This window comes from Calypte anna, chromosome 1, assembly GCF_003957555.1.
Source record: "Calypte anna isolate BGI_N300 chromosome 1, bCalAnn1_v1.p, whole genome shotgun sequence".
Lineage (NCBI taxonomy): Eukaryota > Metazoa > Chordata > Aves > Apodiformes > Trochilidae > Calypte > Calypte anna.
The window spans coordinates 65,930,051-65,944,803 of record NC_044244.1 but is presented as its reverse complement, the minus strand read 5'-3'; the positions used below and the strand labels follow the sequence as shown (position 1 = coordinate 65,944,803).

At 42.0% G+C, this 14,753-nt stretch overlaps 1 protein-coding gene across 3 annotated transcripts in view; it reads left to right on the top strand.

Moving 5' to 3' along the window:
* Positions 1–3,565: 3,565 nt before the first annotated feature.
* The window catches only part of CNOT2 (CCR4-NOT transcription complex subunit 2), a 78,609-nt gene continuing 67,421 nt past the window's right edge, over positions 3,566–14,753 (top strand). The window contains exon 1 of one of the 3 annotated variants that reach the window (XM_030461554.1): positions 3,566–3,657. In XM_030461554.1, the coding sequence (XP_030317414.1) occupies positions 3,649–3,657 (9 nt within the window). In that variant the 5' untranslated portion in view covers positions 3,566–3,648. Of the gene's footprint in view, positions 3,658–4,136; positions 4,303–4,640; positions 4,692–14,753 lie in introns of those variants that run through there. The other 2 variants (XM_030461571.1, XM_030461562.1) reach the window with 2 other exon arrangements.

The window sequence follows — 14,753 nt, the reverse complement described above, 5'->3', positions numbered from 1 at the left end:
TCCTCCAGGCTGAACAGCCCCAGCTCCCTCAGCCTCTCCTCATAGGGTCCGTGCTCGAGTCCCTTCACCAGCCTAGTTGCCCTCCTTTGGACCTGCTCCAGGACCTCAATATCCTTCCTAAACTGAGGGGCCCAGAACTGGACACAGGACTCGAGGTGTGGCCTCACCAGGGCTGAGTACAGGGGCAGAATCCCTTCCCTGGACCTGCTGGCCACGCTGTTCCTGATACAGGCCAGGATGCCATTGGCCTTCTTGGCCACCTGGGCACACTGCTGGCTCATGTTCAGCTTCCTGTCAATCCAGACTCCCAGGTCCCTTTCTGCCTGGCTGCTCTCTAGCCACTCTGTCCCCAGCCTGTCCTAACTTGCAAAAGTTATCCTAACTAAGCAAATCCTCCCAAATCTCAGTATTTTGTGCTCTATTTTGGAGTAATGAGTAAGAATTATGAAAAAGTACAGTAAGAACGTAAGAGGTCTTAGTGCTTTTACTCTTGAAAAATGTTTAACACCTCTTTGTGGTGAAATCTTTAATATCAGATTTGGTGTACATTTTGACACACCTTTATCCTTGTGTTTCAGAAACATTTAAAACACAAAATAGGCTATATTTATGAAAAGAAATTAAAATATGCTATGTTCTTCGAGGGCAGAGATTAATGCAGAGCAGTGCTGTAACCCTCCAACCTTCTTCCGAAGAAAGCAAGTGACAGAATTTTGAACATCATGCAGCAAGAAAGACATCTGTGCAAACATGCCATTCCCAAGGCATGAGCTTCACACAGTTGTGAATTCAGCAGAAATCGGATCTTTGCTTCCTTCAGAAGCAGTTATTTCACTGTTTTGGCTAATCAAGAGCACCTTACAATTGAAGGACACTATCTTCTGGTTTCAGCTGTTTCTTCCAAAGGACTTACACACTCATTTGAGAAAGAAAAACACAGCATGTTTCATCACTGCTGAAAAGCTGCTAACTCTTTCTCTAGGTAACTGCAGTGTATTTGTTTTCCTGAGTAATACAGGGACAATCCATAGACAAGAGAAAGAAAGAACCTTGCTGTTCTCCAGTGCACCTTTTTGTGCTGTTTAAAAATGTCTTACAAGTTTGGCTATTCACCATGTTCTGCCTTCACCCGTGATTGAGGATGGTGCTCTTACTATGACTAGTTTAATTTTATGTTTTCTCAAAGCAGAACACCCTAACTCTACCCTTAACATGCTCTGGGCCTTTCCCACTTCTGTTGGTGAGTCTCTGAAGTGAGCCAAAGGCCATCAACCAACTCTTCAGAGCAAAGCTTTAGAAAAACTGCAGAGAATTTTAGTCAATTTCCAGAGCCATAACAACCTATGGATTCTGAGCACATCCAACTCTCTTTGATTATCTCTTCCCAAATTTTCCAGGCAGAAGCTTTTAGCCCTCTGTGGGCATTAGCAGAAGCAACAGCCTACTGAAAATCGAAATGGCTACCAGAGGAGTGTCATGACTGCTTCAGAACACGCACATTATGGCCATAGCTGTCATGAAGATTAGGTAGAAAACTCTGCTGATGCACTTCAACAGCACCACACCAATTCTTGATGGCATGGGCCTACTCATGCAGTCACCTGCAGAACAGGTTTTCTGTAATTGCTGCTATCATGTATTAAAATTCCTTCTCCTGTGCTGTCATGGAGAAAAAGTTCACAGATTGACTTCTATTTCATATTGATTCATATTGATTAAAAATTGATGTGTTATCAGCCAAGGGAAAAAAAAAAAAAGAAAAAAAAAGAGACCACTAATTGAATAATATCTGAGAATAAATGAAAATACATATCTATTTATAAAGACTTACAGAGGAAGGTCAAACCATATTATAAAAGGTTCAAAATGGATTAGGAGTGTTCATATACAATTAGCAGCTAGTGTATTAAGTGGTCTCAGGACTTCTCTTTAATCAAGCAAGTTTAACTCACACAGAACAGGCTTCATCATTACGGAAGACTGTATTAAGCCAAGACCAAAAGTGGCAAATGTATGAACACAACACACACACAACAGCACATCCCCTTCAGTGGCTTCAAATGTTATTTTTAAGCATCAAAAATATCAGCTATCAGCTTTCATTTTCCTAGAGACCAAACAAGGACTTCAAGTACACATCTACTACAGCCACAATGTTGATGTTCCTCAACAAGTACAGAATTTTAGGCAGAAGGGCAGGTTAGTTTTTCTTCATTAACAACCCTTAGATCAAAATTTATATACATTGTGATTGATAGTTATGTTGTATGCTAAGCTAACCCACCTAAGAAAAAACATTCTTTTTCTTCCTTTAGCTCTGTTGAACTGTACAGATTTCTTGTTATATCAGTGTTAACTGATTTTATGTGAACTGTAATTTCATAACAGACAGAGGTATCAGCCCACACAGATGCAATGACAGTGTCTGGTGCTTAGTACATTTGCACTGTGTCATTGGGTACTGTATGTCTTAGATGACTTCTCTGGGGAAATACTACAAAAATATAACTTTGGAACAAGAAACTGACCATTACAGTGTAAAATGTAAAATAATGAAGGAAAATTTTTATAATGTAAAAGAGTGAATCAGACCAAAGAAAAGCTTATTTAGCAACAGTAATGTTTAATAAGAATCCTTACTGCTTTCAGTCTAAAAATACCATCTCTATCTCTCATATGGTATAGTGAAATCTTTGATTTTTCAGACTGAAGTACCCTAGAATATATACTCTACTTAAACCAGATCACTTACAGTGCTTTGTACTTTATAGCAAAAATATTAGCATGAGCAACAAAGGAAAGGTTAAAATATTAGTGTAATAAAATGCAGTATTTTCCACAACGATGTCTATAGACAGTAATTTCAATGACCTGGCACCCACGCTCAGCATGTTCAGCATAGTGCTGCACAAAAAGGTGGTGGCATTAAGAAACTGGTCTCTTAGTTTAGATAAAAGACAGTGCTCTTTTATCTTCAAAACATGCTTTATGTTGACAGGCATATTACTAGTATGCAAGCTACTTAATACTATTGTTTAAATCCAGTTTGGAGCTTCAAAATCAAACCTAATGAAGGATATGTGTAAAGTTTTTGAAACAAATCCTCTATTGTGCTCGTATTTTTGTTTGGATTTTTAAACTATGATTTCATTAAACAATTAAGGCTTAAGCAGCCCTGTTCTTGATGAAGCAGAGATGCCAGTTCACTAACAATGTTAGTCTTGATCCTGTAAACAGCTGACTACAGGTACTGTTTTGTACAACTTTTCTACTGTTGATAGCTTCACTGAACTCAAGGGTTCTACTTGCATTATGAGTGTTCTGCACACCTGCACTTGCTATACTTGAGCCACTTTTACACCATACATACGTGTTTCCAGGGTTGATTAAGAAACAAAAAAGTCCATCTGTGCCACACTGGCCATGCCTTTCCATTGCTGTTGCAAAGTAGATAGCAAGTCCTGCCTGCCCAACACACTGACAGAGGAAACATTAACACAATTTATCTCATCAGGACGGTGGTTCCTGACCTCGATCCTCTCCAGCCCAAGGAACACCTGGCAGCAAGGCCAAGCCGTACCCCACACCCCAGGGAGAGGGGACAGGCCATGGGACCCTCCCCTCTGGACACTGGGGCACTTCCCGGGGATGTCCAGGGTAGGTCTGCACAGACCCCCGGAGCCTCTTGGGACTCCTGCTTCCGCGGGATGAGAAGAGGGCCGGGGAGCCACTCGGACCCTGCTGGCCCCGAGACTCCGCGTCTGGCCCGGCGCACGCAGCCTGCGCGCTACCCGGGCCGGGCTAGGCCGGACCGAACCGCCCTCTCCTCTAGCGAAACAGAGGCCGCCCCAGAGCCTCACGTCCCGTGGCAGCAACGCCTCTGCCAGCGCCGGCGCCTCCCGCCGCGCTAGGCCTACGGAGCGGAGCGGGGCCCGGCAGCCCCGCGGCCTACGTGTCCCGCCGCCGGCCCGGCGACGTGAGCGGCCCCAAGCGCTGAGCCGCGTCTCCCGCGGGAGGCGGAGGAAGCGCAGCCGAGCGAGCCGCGCTGCTACCGCCTCCGCGTCCCCCCCGGCCCCTCTGAGCCGCTCCCACACAGGCCGCTCCGTTCCGCTCCGCGTCGCATCGCGCCGGGCCGGGCCTTACGGCGGCGCTTGCCCCCGCCCCTTAGCGCTGGCTGCCAGGTCGAACGGCGGCGGGGTCACGGCGGCGGCGGCCGGGTCAGAGGGTAAAGGTTGCTCCCCCAGCATCCTCCGTGCTGGATACTCAGCCATCTTGGATCCGCGGGACAAGAAAATTCATGCGGTGAGTCCGGCCCCGGCCGCCCCCTCCTTGGGCCCCGCCACCGCCATGGGCCCCTCCGCCGTGTCGGCCGCGGGCCCATGAGAGAGGGCTGCTGGGCGGCGCGGCTCTCGGCGGGGCCCTGTGGGCTCGGAGCTGTCCCGCCGGGTTTCCGTTTGCTTTTGTCTCTGAGGGGGAGTGGGGGGGACTCGCGGCGCCCAAGCCAGGAGCGCAGCCTCAGGCCCGACCCGGCCCGCCGGCCTTCACCCTCCTCCGCGGCCGCGGGTGGCGGCGGCCGCCGGGCGCCGCTCCGGGGCCGGTCGAGGCCGAGGCCGCGGCCCAGCCGTGCCTGGTCCCCGCATCCTCCGGGGCCGCCGCTGGCAGCTCGCCCCGCGGCCCGCTCGGCCCGCCCGGTACGGCTCCTTCCCGCCACCTCCTCACCGCCTGCCTCAGCCCGGCCCCGGGCCTGGCGGCGGCCGCCTCCGCCGCCTCCGCCGCCTCCGCCTTCCCTTCCCGCCGAACCTGTCTCAGTGCTGCGGCGGGGGTGTGCGGCCCCCGGTCCCCGCCCGCAGCCTCCTCCCGGGCCCTGCGCCGGGGCAGCGAAACCTGCCACCCACGGTCGGGGCTGCCGCCGGGCCCGCTTCCGACCGGCGTCGGTCTGCGCGTCTCGGCGGTCTGGCCTTGCGGCCTGCTCCGCTGGCCCCCTGGAAGGCCCGGGATGCAGGAAGGGGGGTGAGGCAAGAGTGCTGCTGGCTGGTTTTATTCAAAAAAATTGTATTTTTCGTCCATGCCTTTTCCACTCTCTTGGCGGCGGTTAAGGTGGGGTGTAAACAGGCTCTGGTGTTCCCTCGGAGGTGTTTGTGAAACAAACTTGAAAGGGACTGACCCGCTTTCCCGAATGCTGCCTCCGGAGGAGGGAGCCGGCCTTCCCCTGCCCGCCGGGGCGGCGGTATGGACCTGACCCCGGGATAGAGCGTGCAGGTGCGGGCTGGGGGAGAAGGTGGAACAGGGTGACAGCTTGGGAATGAGAGGGGGGACACTGAAGCGAAAGTGGACGAGAGGCATCGTTTGCATCGTTTATGCTGTAGTTGGCCTACGTGTGCTGCTGATGGAAACAAAGATCTGCCTACAGGTATCCTGGATTTATCTCGTAGGTCGGTTGTGTTTTTTGGTATTTTTTTGTTTAGCTTTGTGTTGAGGATTTTGGCTGGCTTTTTTGGTGGTTTTTTTAGGTTGTTTTTTTTTTTTTTTTTTGAATTACAGGTAACTATGTTTTTCAGGTTTTGTAGTATGAGAAAATGAAAACATGAGTGTGGATTTGGATCGGTAGTTCTTCTGGTAATCCACATCTCGCACAACCATATTTTCATTTCATTTAAGCCTGCTTTATCAGGGAAAAACGTGTTTCCAGCTTTGTACTATTTTGTCCCCAAGGGACAATAGGAACTTTTGCATCTCCTTCTTGTGCGCGTATATGTGTGTGTGACACAAGTGTGTCAGGGAGGCATTCCTGTGTGGCTGCTAGTCTTAACTCTTCAGCTGGGGGAAGGGAGTTTAAGATTATCAAGCCTGCTGTCACATCAGTTAGTGGGAACCTTTATGGAAACCAGGAAATATGGATAAGTTTTATACTGTCAAGACTTGTAAAGACCTGCAAAATAATTGTTTAGGTTTATCTTGCAAAGGCATCTTCACTGGGACCCGGAAGAATTGGTGTGTGTTGGCGACTGTTGATGTCCTTTAATTTCTCTTATAGTGGTGTATTAATAGAACACAACTTACACCGTCCAGTATGATCTTAAACACTTATGTATCCAGTGCCCTTCCCCTCTCCTTTCGACCCTCCCTCCTCCTTTTGCTATTGTTTATGTTGATCATTCTACTAGAGTGCTAAACTTCAAGGTCTCAGCTGCTTCTGATTTTAGGAAAGGATTTGAATGCTCACTATCATGAGCTGACTTGACTTGACTTGCAAGTGTATTTCCGTTTCACTTTCAGGAAGGTGTTGATAAGACTGTAGTAGTAGATAAACCTTGTCTGCGCTTCACTTAGAGAATCCTAATGTTGCTGTCAACATGGTCATTGTTATTATAACCCATTTATTTGTCAGTTTTATCAGTAAATGGAAGTGAAAGCCTTTGGCTAAGAACTGGAAATAAAAAACACTTGGAATTTATAAAAAAAGTTAATTTAGTTCTCTTTAAAATAAGCTAATATTAGAGAGTTGGCATTCAGTGGAAGAAATAGGGCAGTAAACATGTCCTGAAATTATGCTAGAAACTGGTATCATAAGTGGCTCTTTGCACTTGAAAAATCTTGGTCTGTGCCTCAACCCCTTCGCATGAAAGTTGTGTATGCCTGTAGTGGAATGGTAGCTCTCAGAAAGTGTTTCTGATGTATTTGTTCTACTTCTGAATGTGTATCAGTCTATATAGAGGTTGGCTCTGAAGATATAAACATGATTAAAAGGTATCTTAAAAATGTGGTTTTAAAAATATATGTATAAAAAATATCCTTTATTCTTTGCAGAATATTTGCTGAATTTGTTGTGGTTTTCTAAATGTTAGCTTAGATAGAAAGTTCTGTGCTAGTTTATGTACTATAGTAAGTCAAAACAGTTTCTTTTTGCCATAGATTTTAAATTATTGCTAAGTGATGCAGACTTTCATTTTTAGAAAAATATTAAAAATAGAGTGTGTACATGATTAACAGTGTTTGTTGTCAAAAATCAAAAAGTTCAATTTAGGTTAACTTTGCTTTGTTAGGGTTTTTGAGGTATAAATAAAAAAATCATATGTAAACATTCTTCTGTGCCAGAGATCTGCTAATATTTTTGCTTGAAATTTATCATGGTGTCTCAGGTGCACTGTACTGAGCAGTTCAAAACAACCCATTTCAGTTGTGTTTCCTGAATAGCATTGGCCTTTTTTTTTTTTTAATATTTTTTTTTTTAATTTCCAAATGTGCACATACACTTTGTGTTTGTGTGTTGCATTAGTCTTATTGATGTAAAAGCACCTACTTGCATACTGACAGTTAACTTTGTGAGTGAGAGTTTTCAGGATGGATGCTCCATATTGACAGCTAACTCTGTTTTTATTGAGCATTTTAACATTGTAGGAAGAATAATGTCAAATGAAATTATTACACTATAGCATATTTAGCATTGCTCTTATGGAATTATTTAGTGTTTAGAGAAGGTGTGTGTGTACCAACTGTGATCTGTGCTGACCAGTAAGAGATTTCTACCTAGGATTTGAAATCTTACTATGTTTGTATCAGCAAAAATAAATACTAAATTAAAAAACAACTCAAACTGTAGAATTTTCTAATTGCTCTTAATATATATCTTATCATTTGTTTGTAATACTCTACTGAATCACAGAATCAGCCAGGTTGGAAAGGACCTCTGAGATCATCAAGTCCAACCCTTGATCCACCACCACTGTGGTTCCAAGACCATGGCACTGAGTGCCACATCAACCTCTTCTTAAAAACCTCCAGGGATGCAGAATCCACCACCTCCCTGGGCAGCCCATTCCAATGCCTGATCTCCCTCTCTGTAAAGAATTTCTTCCTAATATCCAACCTAAACCTCCCCTGGCAGAGCTTAAGTCCATGCCCTCTTGTCTTACTGGGAGCTGCCTGGGAAAAGAGACCAACCCCCCCTGGCTAACCCTTCCTTTCAGGGAGTTGTAGAGAGTGATGAGGTCTCCCCTGAGCCTCCTCTTCTCCAGACAAGGTTGAGTATTTGTATTATGGTAGTGTAAACTAGCTCAGGTTCTGGTCTTTTTTGTAAGAGACCCCAAATCAAAGTGTGAATGATCTCTGTCCAGAGAGGTTACCTAGCATCCCTGATTTTCTTGAGAAAGTGTTGGTTGTAAGCAGTGTTAGAGAAAAGCGTGCGTTATTTTTTCATCTTCACTCACTTGGTCTGCTGCCTGACCACTTTTTACACTTCAAATATGTTTAAATTCACAACTCTATTTCCTAGGTAGGTCTCAGATTACACTGGTGTTATAATTGAGGCTTTTTTCATACACATCGTTCTCTTAGAGTGCAAGAATTATTGATCAGAAATTTGTTAGTGAGTAAACCATTGTTTCCTCCCATTTGATTTGGGAGGGTTTTTTTATGAGTATTTTAAAGTATCATCTTGTACCCCATGTCACTCAGAATTCTTTTTGGTTCCTGTTATTCATTTAATGAGCTTCTGAAGCATTTTCAAAGTTCTGCCTTCACATTTTTTATGCATTCGTGATCGATAATGGTTTAATATAGTTGGCTGATGTCAAGTTACTTGTGAGAAGATACAGTTTATTTAAAATGAAAGCTAGTAAAAAATGCTAGTGTATTTGTGGGATTTGTCTAAGGTTTGTAGAAAGATGCCTGTCCTAGTGCAAAGTAAGTAACTAATGCTTGTTGCAGGGGGGGACTGTGTAGTTGTCATACAATTTGTATGCCTGCATGAGTTTTTTCTTCAAGCTTCACTGAAATACTATTTTTTGCCTTCCAGCCTACAAAAACTTTGTCTTGCTTGAGGTAGACTGACTGTTCTTTGTAACTATTTTTAATGCATTTTTTGTTCTATTTGTTCTTGCAAACTATTCTTGTAAAGGAAGTGTTACCAGAGAATTATAACAATGGGAAAAAAAAGGTTTGCCACCCTTCCTTCTGTTGCCCTCCTGTGTAGGGGACTTGTTCAGGTATCTGCTCTTTCACCATTCAGTAGTAATGAAGTTTGTGAGAAAGTATTTGTTGAATATAAATATACATACATTAAAATAAAAAAGCAGAATAGTTATGAAGCAGGTATTTTTCATGTAATGACTAAGTAGGCTAAAAAAAAAGTAAAATAAGATATTTTCTCTTCTTGGTAGCTTATTCCATGGTTTGTGACATGAAGAGGTAAAAATCTGAAAGATTTTCAAAAAGAAACCAGCATGGTATGCAGCAGGACAGAAGAGATGATAAATTCTGAAGGTGAAAAGTACCTTGCAACATTGCATCCACCTGCAAAACTTAGCATTAAAAAAACTATATTTAGATGAGCTATCTGATTTCTTTTTTGCAATGCTGCCACTGTTCTTGATACTTTGCTGTGTGGTGGTCCTATTTCAATGTGTCAAAAGCATCATCATAAAATAGAAAGGTACCATACGTTGAGAACTTAACATTTTTCCTTATTTAATGAATGTGGATGTAAATTTCTACTAAGTTGATTCTTCAAGATTGAATTATACATGAGAATAAGGCAGTATATATTTCATGGCAGAAGTAAAAGTAAATTCTGGTTCCTGTGATACGGAATGAACGATTTTAAATTTCTTTTTAGGAAAACTTTTAGCACTTTCAGAATTTGTTTTGGGCAGTGAATACATGATTTTTCCCCTTATTGATGGAAATTCAGTTACATAAAAACGTGTATTATGGGATATCTGTGGTGAAACAGGAAGCATTCAAAATTTGTTGGAAGGATAAAATGGGGTTTTCAAGAGGGTAGTGAACTTCTGAGATTTTGTTTTCACACCTAGGTGTGTATTGTGACTACCAGCAGTATGTGGCAGGAAGTGTTTTCATAACAGTTTAATTGGGAATTTCCAAAATGTTGATATTAGTTGTGATCCTAATCTTTCATTTGTCTCCAGGAGACTCATAATTTAGTTTAAATCCCCCCAAAGCATCTCACAGGTTTTTTAGGATCCAAACCTTTTTTAGGATTCAATTTCAGGCTTCCCATTCTTAAATGCATTACTAGACAGATTTTGTTTATGTAGTAACAGCTTAAGTCTTGAAAGCTGGGATGACCAAGAGTAGGTCTCATTGGCACCCCAAGTGATTAGCTTGAGAGCAGGTGTCTTAATTAATTTTCTTGGTCTTAGGTCAATATTTTTGGGGATTGGCATGAGAGAATTCTCTCTTACCTGGATCGAACCTAATATTATGCTTCAACTGAGCAGTTGTTCTTTGTGCACACTGATGTAACTGTCCATGGCTCTACAACAGATTCCATTGCAGTACTTAATTTTGTAATATGCTTCTAAAAATAAGTCCACAGTCTTATGTAACACTTTTTGTATTGTTAGCACCTAGAGGCTTCATCTCCACTGGCATAAAGGGGAACACATTCTAAAGAATTTTTGATTGTGGGTATTTACATCTGAAGTATCTTCCCTGTCAGTGTCTATGACTAAACAGTAATTTTGCTTTCTTTCAAGAATATCTTATAACTTGTTTGCACAGCTAGGTATGTTACTCCTCTGCATTTGCAGAGTTTTACAGTATTATTTTGGCATATTCGAATTAAACAACAATTTGAAAGTACTGTATCAGGAGATATTTGTTTTAATTTAAATAAGCCCTGTGGATTCCTGTTCACAGATATGTGCCCTTTCTCAAGACCTCTCATATGATCAGTCTCTGTAAGCATTGTGAAAGTCTGGACATGGATGCTGCAGATGTGAAAAGGACATTAATTGTATTAAATGCAATTATAATTGCAATCATGGAATATGTGTTACTTTAAAATGTTGTATTTTAGTTCAAATTACACTGTCCTCTTAGCTGTTGTACAGCTCTTGCTCTAGTCTTAGCAATGTTCTGATCTCATTAATATGACTTTTCTCATGTTTTTTTCCAAATTCAGGCTGCAAATAACATGTTAAGTTAGAATGCATGATGTCTTGCTGATAGGATGACACCTGTACAGAACAAACTTGACGTATATAAATAACTTAAGGGACAGAAATTGGATTTATCAAGAATTACAGCTTTATTTCGGAGGAACTTCTCATTTTTCACCACTTCTTGAAGCTGGTGCTGTATTACTATGTTATGAGCACAACTGAAATTTCAGAGTATTTATCTAAAGTTGAGAGTCTTAAAATCCGAGGCCCATCTCTACCCAGTGGGTAGAGATACCCATTGTTTGTTCTGTTATTGTCCTTATAAGAGTTGATTTTCTGTGGTGTTGTTTACACATTCTAGGTGCTTTTTTTTTTACAAGGTCCTTCTCTTTCCCTGTGGGATCCTGTAGATTCTGAAGAATGAATTCAGAAGGAAGTGAGGCCTGAGGAAATAAGCACTTGTAAAACTGAAACAGGTAGTCTTTTATAATGTTGCAGCTTTAAGGATAAGTGAGATTCTGTAGATGTTTTAAATGATTGTTTAATCTGAACATTTCAAATTATTTAATTTCATAGCAGTGTCTAGGTCAGGTATTAAGAGCTTTGGGACAGGGAAGTAATGTCAGCCCTCAAATTTCCTTGTCAACCATGGGGACCATCCTGAAAGATTGAAAAATTTGTAAACCTTGGTATTACGACCAGGAGCCCATGCTTCAGTATGAGCATTAGATTTGGCTAAGTATGAGTTAGTTTTGTCCTTCTTGAGGTCAAAGTGCACAGGCATATTTAGATCAGTAATTACTACATGAAGATGTTCTGTTTCTAGGTTGGACTTGGGCTGTTCAGTGACAGTAGTTGGCACCCTGTTGGAAGGCCATTCATGCTGTGCCTTCTCCCTGTGTTTGTGGATCTTAAGAAGCTCTGTTGACTCGGCTTAAGTACTGACAAGGGTAACCACAAAACACTGCACCACCCTTTCTAGAGGTTTTAGGTACCATCTCTTTGTCCTGGTGATGGGGAGACAATCCCTCCTGTTCTTGGGAACCTGCTGAGTATGCATGTGAGGGAAAGACCAGGATGTCCAACACAGAATTGTTATTATGCAGCTTTGCCTTATGAATTGCAGTGTTTCACATTTTTCTGGGTTCTGTGCTATCCAAAGAGCCCTGGGAGACAGCTGAAGCAGAGTGGGTCTGGGGGGTAGGAAGGACATTTGTTTTCTGGTGAGGGACTCTTGAGTGCCATGTGCTTTGTGTAGGAACAGGGGGACTGTAGCTGTGGTTTAGCAGCCATGCACCTTTGGAAAGCAAGACAAGGAACCAAAATATCAAGGGTGGGGGAAGCATCCTAGAGAGGAAGAGCCTGTGCAGGCCAGGCCGCAGTGTTTTGTGCCTGAAGTGTCAGTCCAGGCCCGGCCTGTCTGCTAACGCTGCATTTTCAGAGGAGAAGCACAATGTTTTTATAGTAAATTCGTTCCTCTGTTCTGTTTGTTACTGACTCCTCCTTTTCTAGAGTAGTAACCCAGGAAGCCAAATGCAAGAATAACACGTCAGTTGTGTATTTCAGCATTTATGTGCCCATTTTTATTTTTTTTTTAAGAGTGTAATCCCAGAATTTCCTCAACATAGCTGTTTCTCAAATGTCTGTCCACTGGTAGGAGAAGACTGGTAATATTGAGGTGGCCCTGGCAGTTGTTGGTATTTTATCACTGAGTTGTCTTGCTCTGTTTTGAGAAGGGCTGTGTCAGGAAACTGTTGATATCACTGTTTGCTGTAGGAGAGGGACATTTTGTGAAAATAATGTAGTTTTGTGTAGAGTCAGTATGCTTAATTGTCCTGTTAAAGTAATGTCATTTTGTGGGATTAGTGTGTTTATCCTACACTCCTCATATAATTTATTAATTATTTATGAAAAGTTTTAGGTTTTTGTGGGAGATGATGTAGCCCTCCTTCCCCGTTTAGAATTTATGTCGAGTTTATTAAATGTCTGACTTTTTGACTTGCAATATACAGAATGAATAGGTGGTCTTTTCACTGACTAATGCAGTGTCAGAATGAGCTCACTTCACTGTATAGTGTTGCCCTTGCCATGTCACTCTACAACACTGTGGGTATGTTTTGATCTTTTTGAGGTGTGCATATTTTGGTTATGAATGTGCTTTCTCTGAAAACTCTTAGTCACTAATAACTGTAGCAATGCTTTAAAATATGATACTATTTTTACTGGAAAGGGAAAAAGTGTATAAAACAGTAAAAGAATGACAGATTTTCTTAGAAGGTTATCTTCTGAAACTGTTATGCATGAGGGGCATTTAAAATTACAGTTGTCAGTGTTAAAGTCCTCTAATGGGGAAACTGGAGGGAGTATCAAACCCAGAAGACCTACCAAAATTTGCCTTGGTTAACAAAAGGAAATGCCCTTTGATGGTGTGTTTCTTCTGTCTGAATGCAGCTTCCACAGTTCTGCCAACATTTTTTTTTCTTTTTTCCATTTCTCTTTTTTCTCTGTTTTTGAAGAGCCATTTGATACTCCTCTTTGCTCTTTCAGAGGTGACAATCCAGCAGTGTCAGGGTAAGGGGGCTATCTTGGAACAAGATTGACAGACACTGATAGAGCAGGATTGCTTTGGGTTCCACAGCAAGGTCTTGTCATTCACTGGAAACCTCAGCAGTGTGACCTCTGGATTCTGTAAAATGGGCAAAAGAAAACTGGCAAAAAATCAGGATTACAGATGGCTAGGTCACTAATGAAAATATGTCCCTTGAGTAAGACTGGAACTTCTAGTGATACCTTGTAATTTTACATGTTATGAGGAGCTAATGTAAATTTGGGGTTGACTTATGAAGTGATAGTGATAGAAATCTATGCAACACTGTTGAGGTGGTCATATCCCTCACATACTCATTTTGTCATACTTCCTTGATGTTTCTTGTAATATGCCTTGAAATTTTAGCTATTAAAAGTTTACATTTTTTTTCATTTAGTGTGAGAAGCTTAGAATTGCATTACTATATAAATCTAGAGAGGAGCAGCTATGTGATGTGATGAAGGCATTCCTAGCTTTAGTAGAGGCACATGAGGGTGTGAACTTAATTTGAATGTGAAGACAGGGTTTTAGGTAAACACGGAACATTTTAGCCAGTCTTTTTACTTTCTGTGCTTGTACAATGCCTTCTTTTTCTACCTTATGTATTCTTACAGTTTGCCTTTTTGTCCCCATGCTTTTCTTTCCCTTTTTCATCTGTTCTTTCCATTCTCTCTGTTTTTCCAGCAATATGATTGAAAAGCAAAGGTTTTTTTTATAGCAGATCTGTATGTTAAGCAAATATCCTGCAGATAATGAACAATCAGTAATTTTCACTTGGATGGAGTGAAAATGTTTCACTATGACACTAAGTTACTAGAGTAAAATTTTGCCCCTTTATTATTCTTCTTCCAGGTAGATGGATTTTTTTCTTATTCTGGAGGGTCTCATTTTCTGCCTGTAAAACAAAACAAAACCAAAAAAAACTACCATACAACCTTGTGTTGTTAGCAGAACCCCTAGGGATTAAGCACTTTTTTGAAGACTGCCTCTTTGGGCCTATGTGAGTAGTGTTTATTACAATCACAAATGATAATGTGCTTAACATATTTTCCTGAAAGGGATCAGTTATGGACTCATACTTTCTTCTTTTCCCCCTCTGTCAGGCCCATGTTAATGGTGCCCATGCTTCACAGAAGAGGGCCTGTATCAAATTATGCTTTGTTTAGTGGCTCTTCCAACCTCAGGCACAGTGCCTCTGGGATCTTTCCTTTTAAACCTCTTTTGTCTGTTAAAACCAGAGTCTGTATTTTATACATTTTACT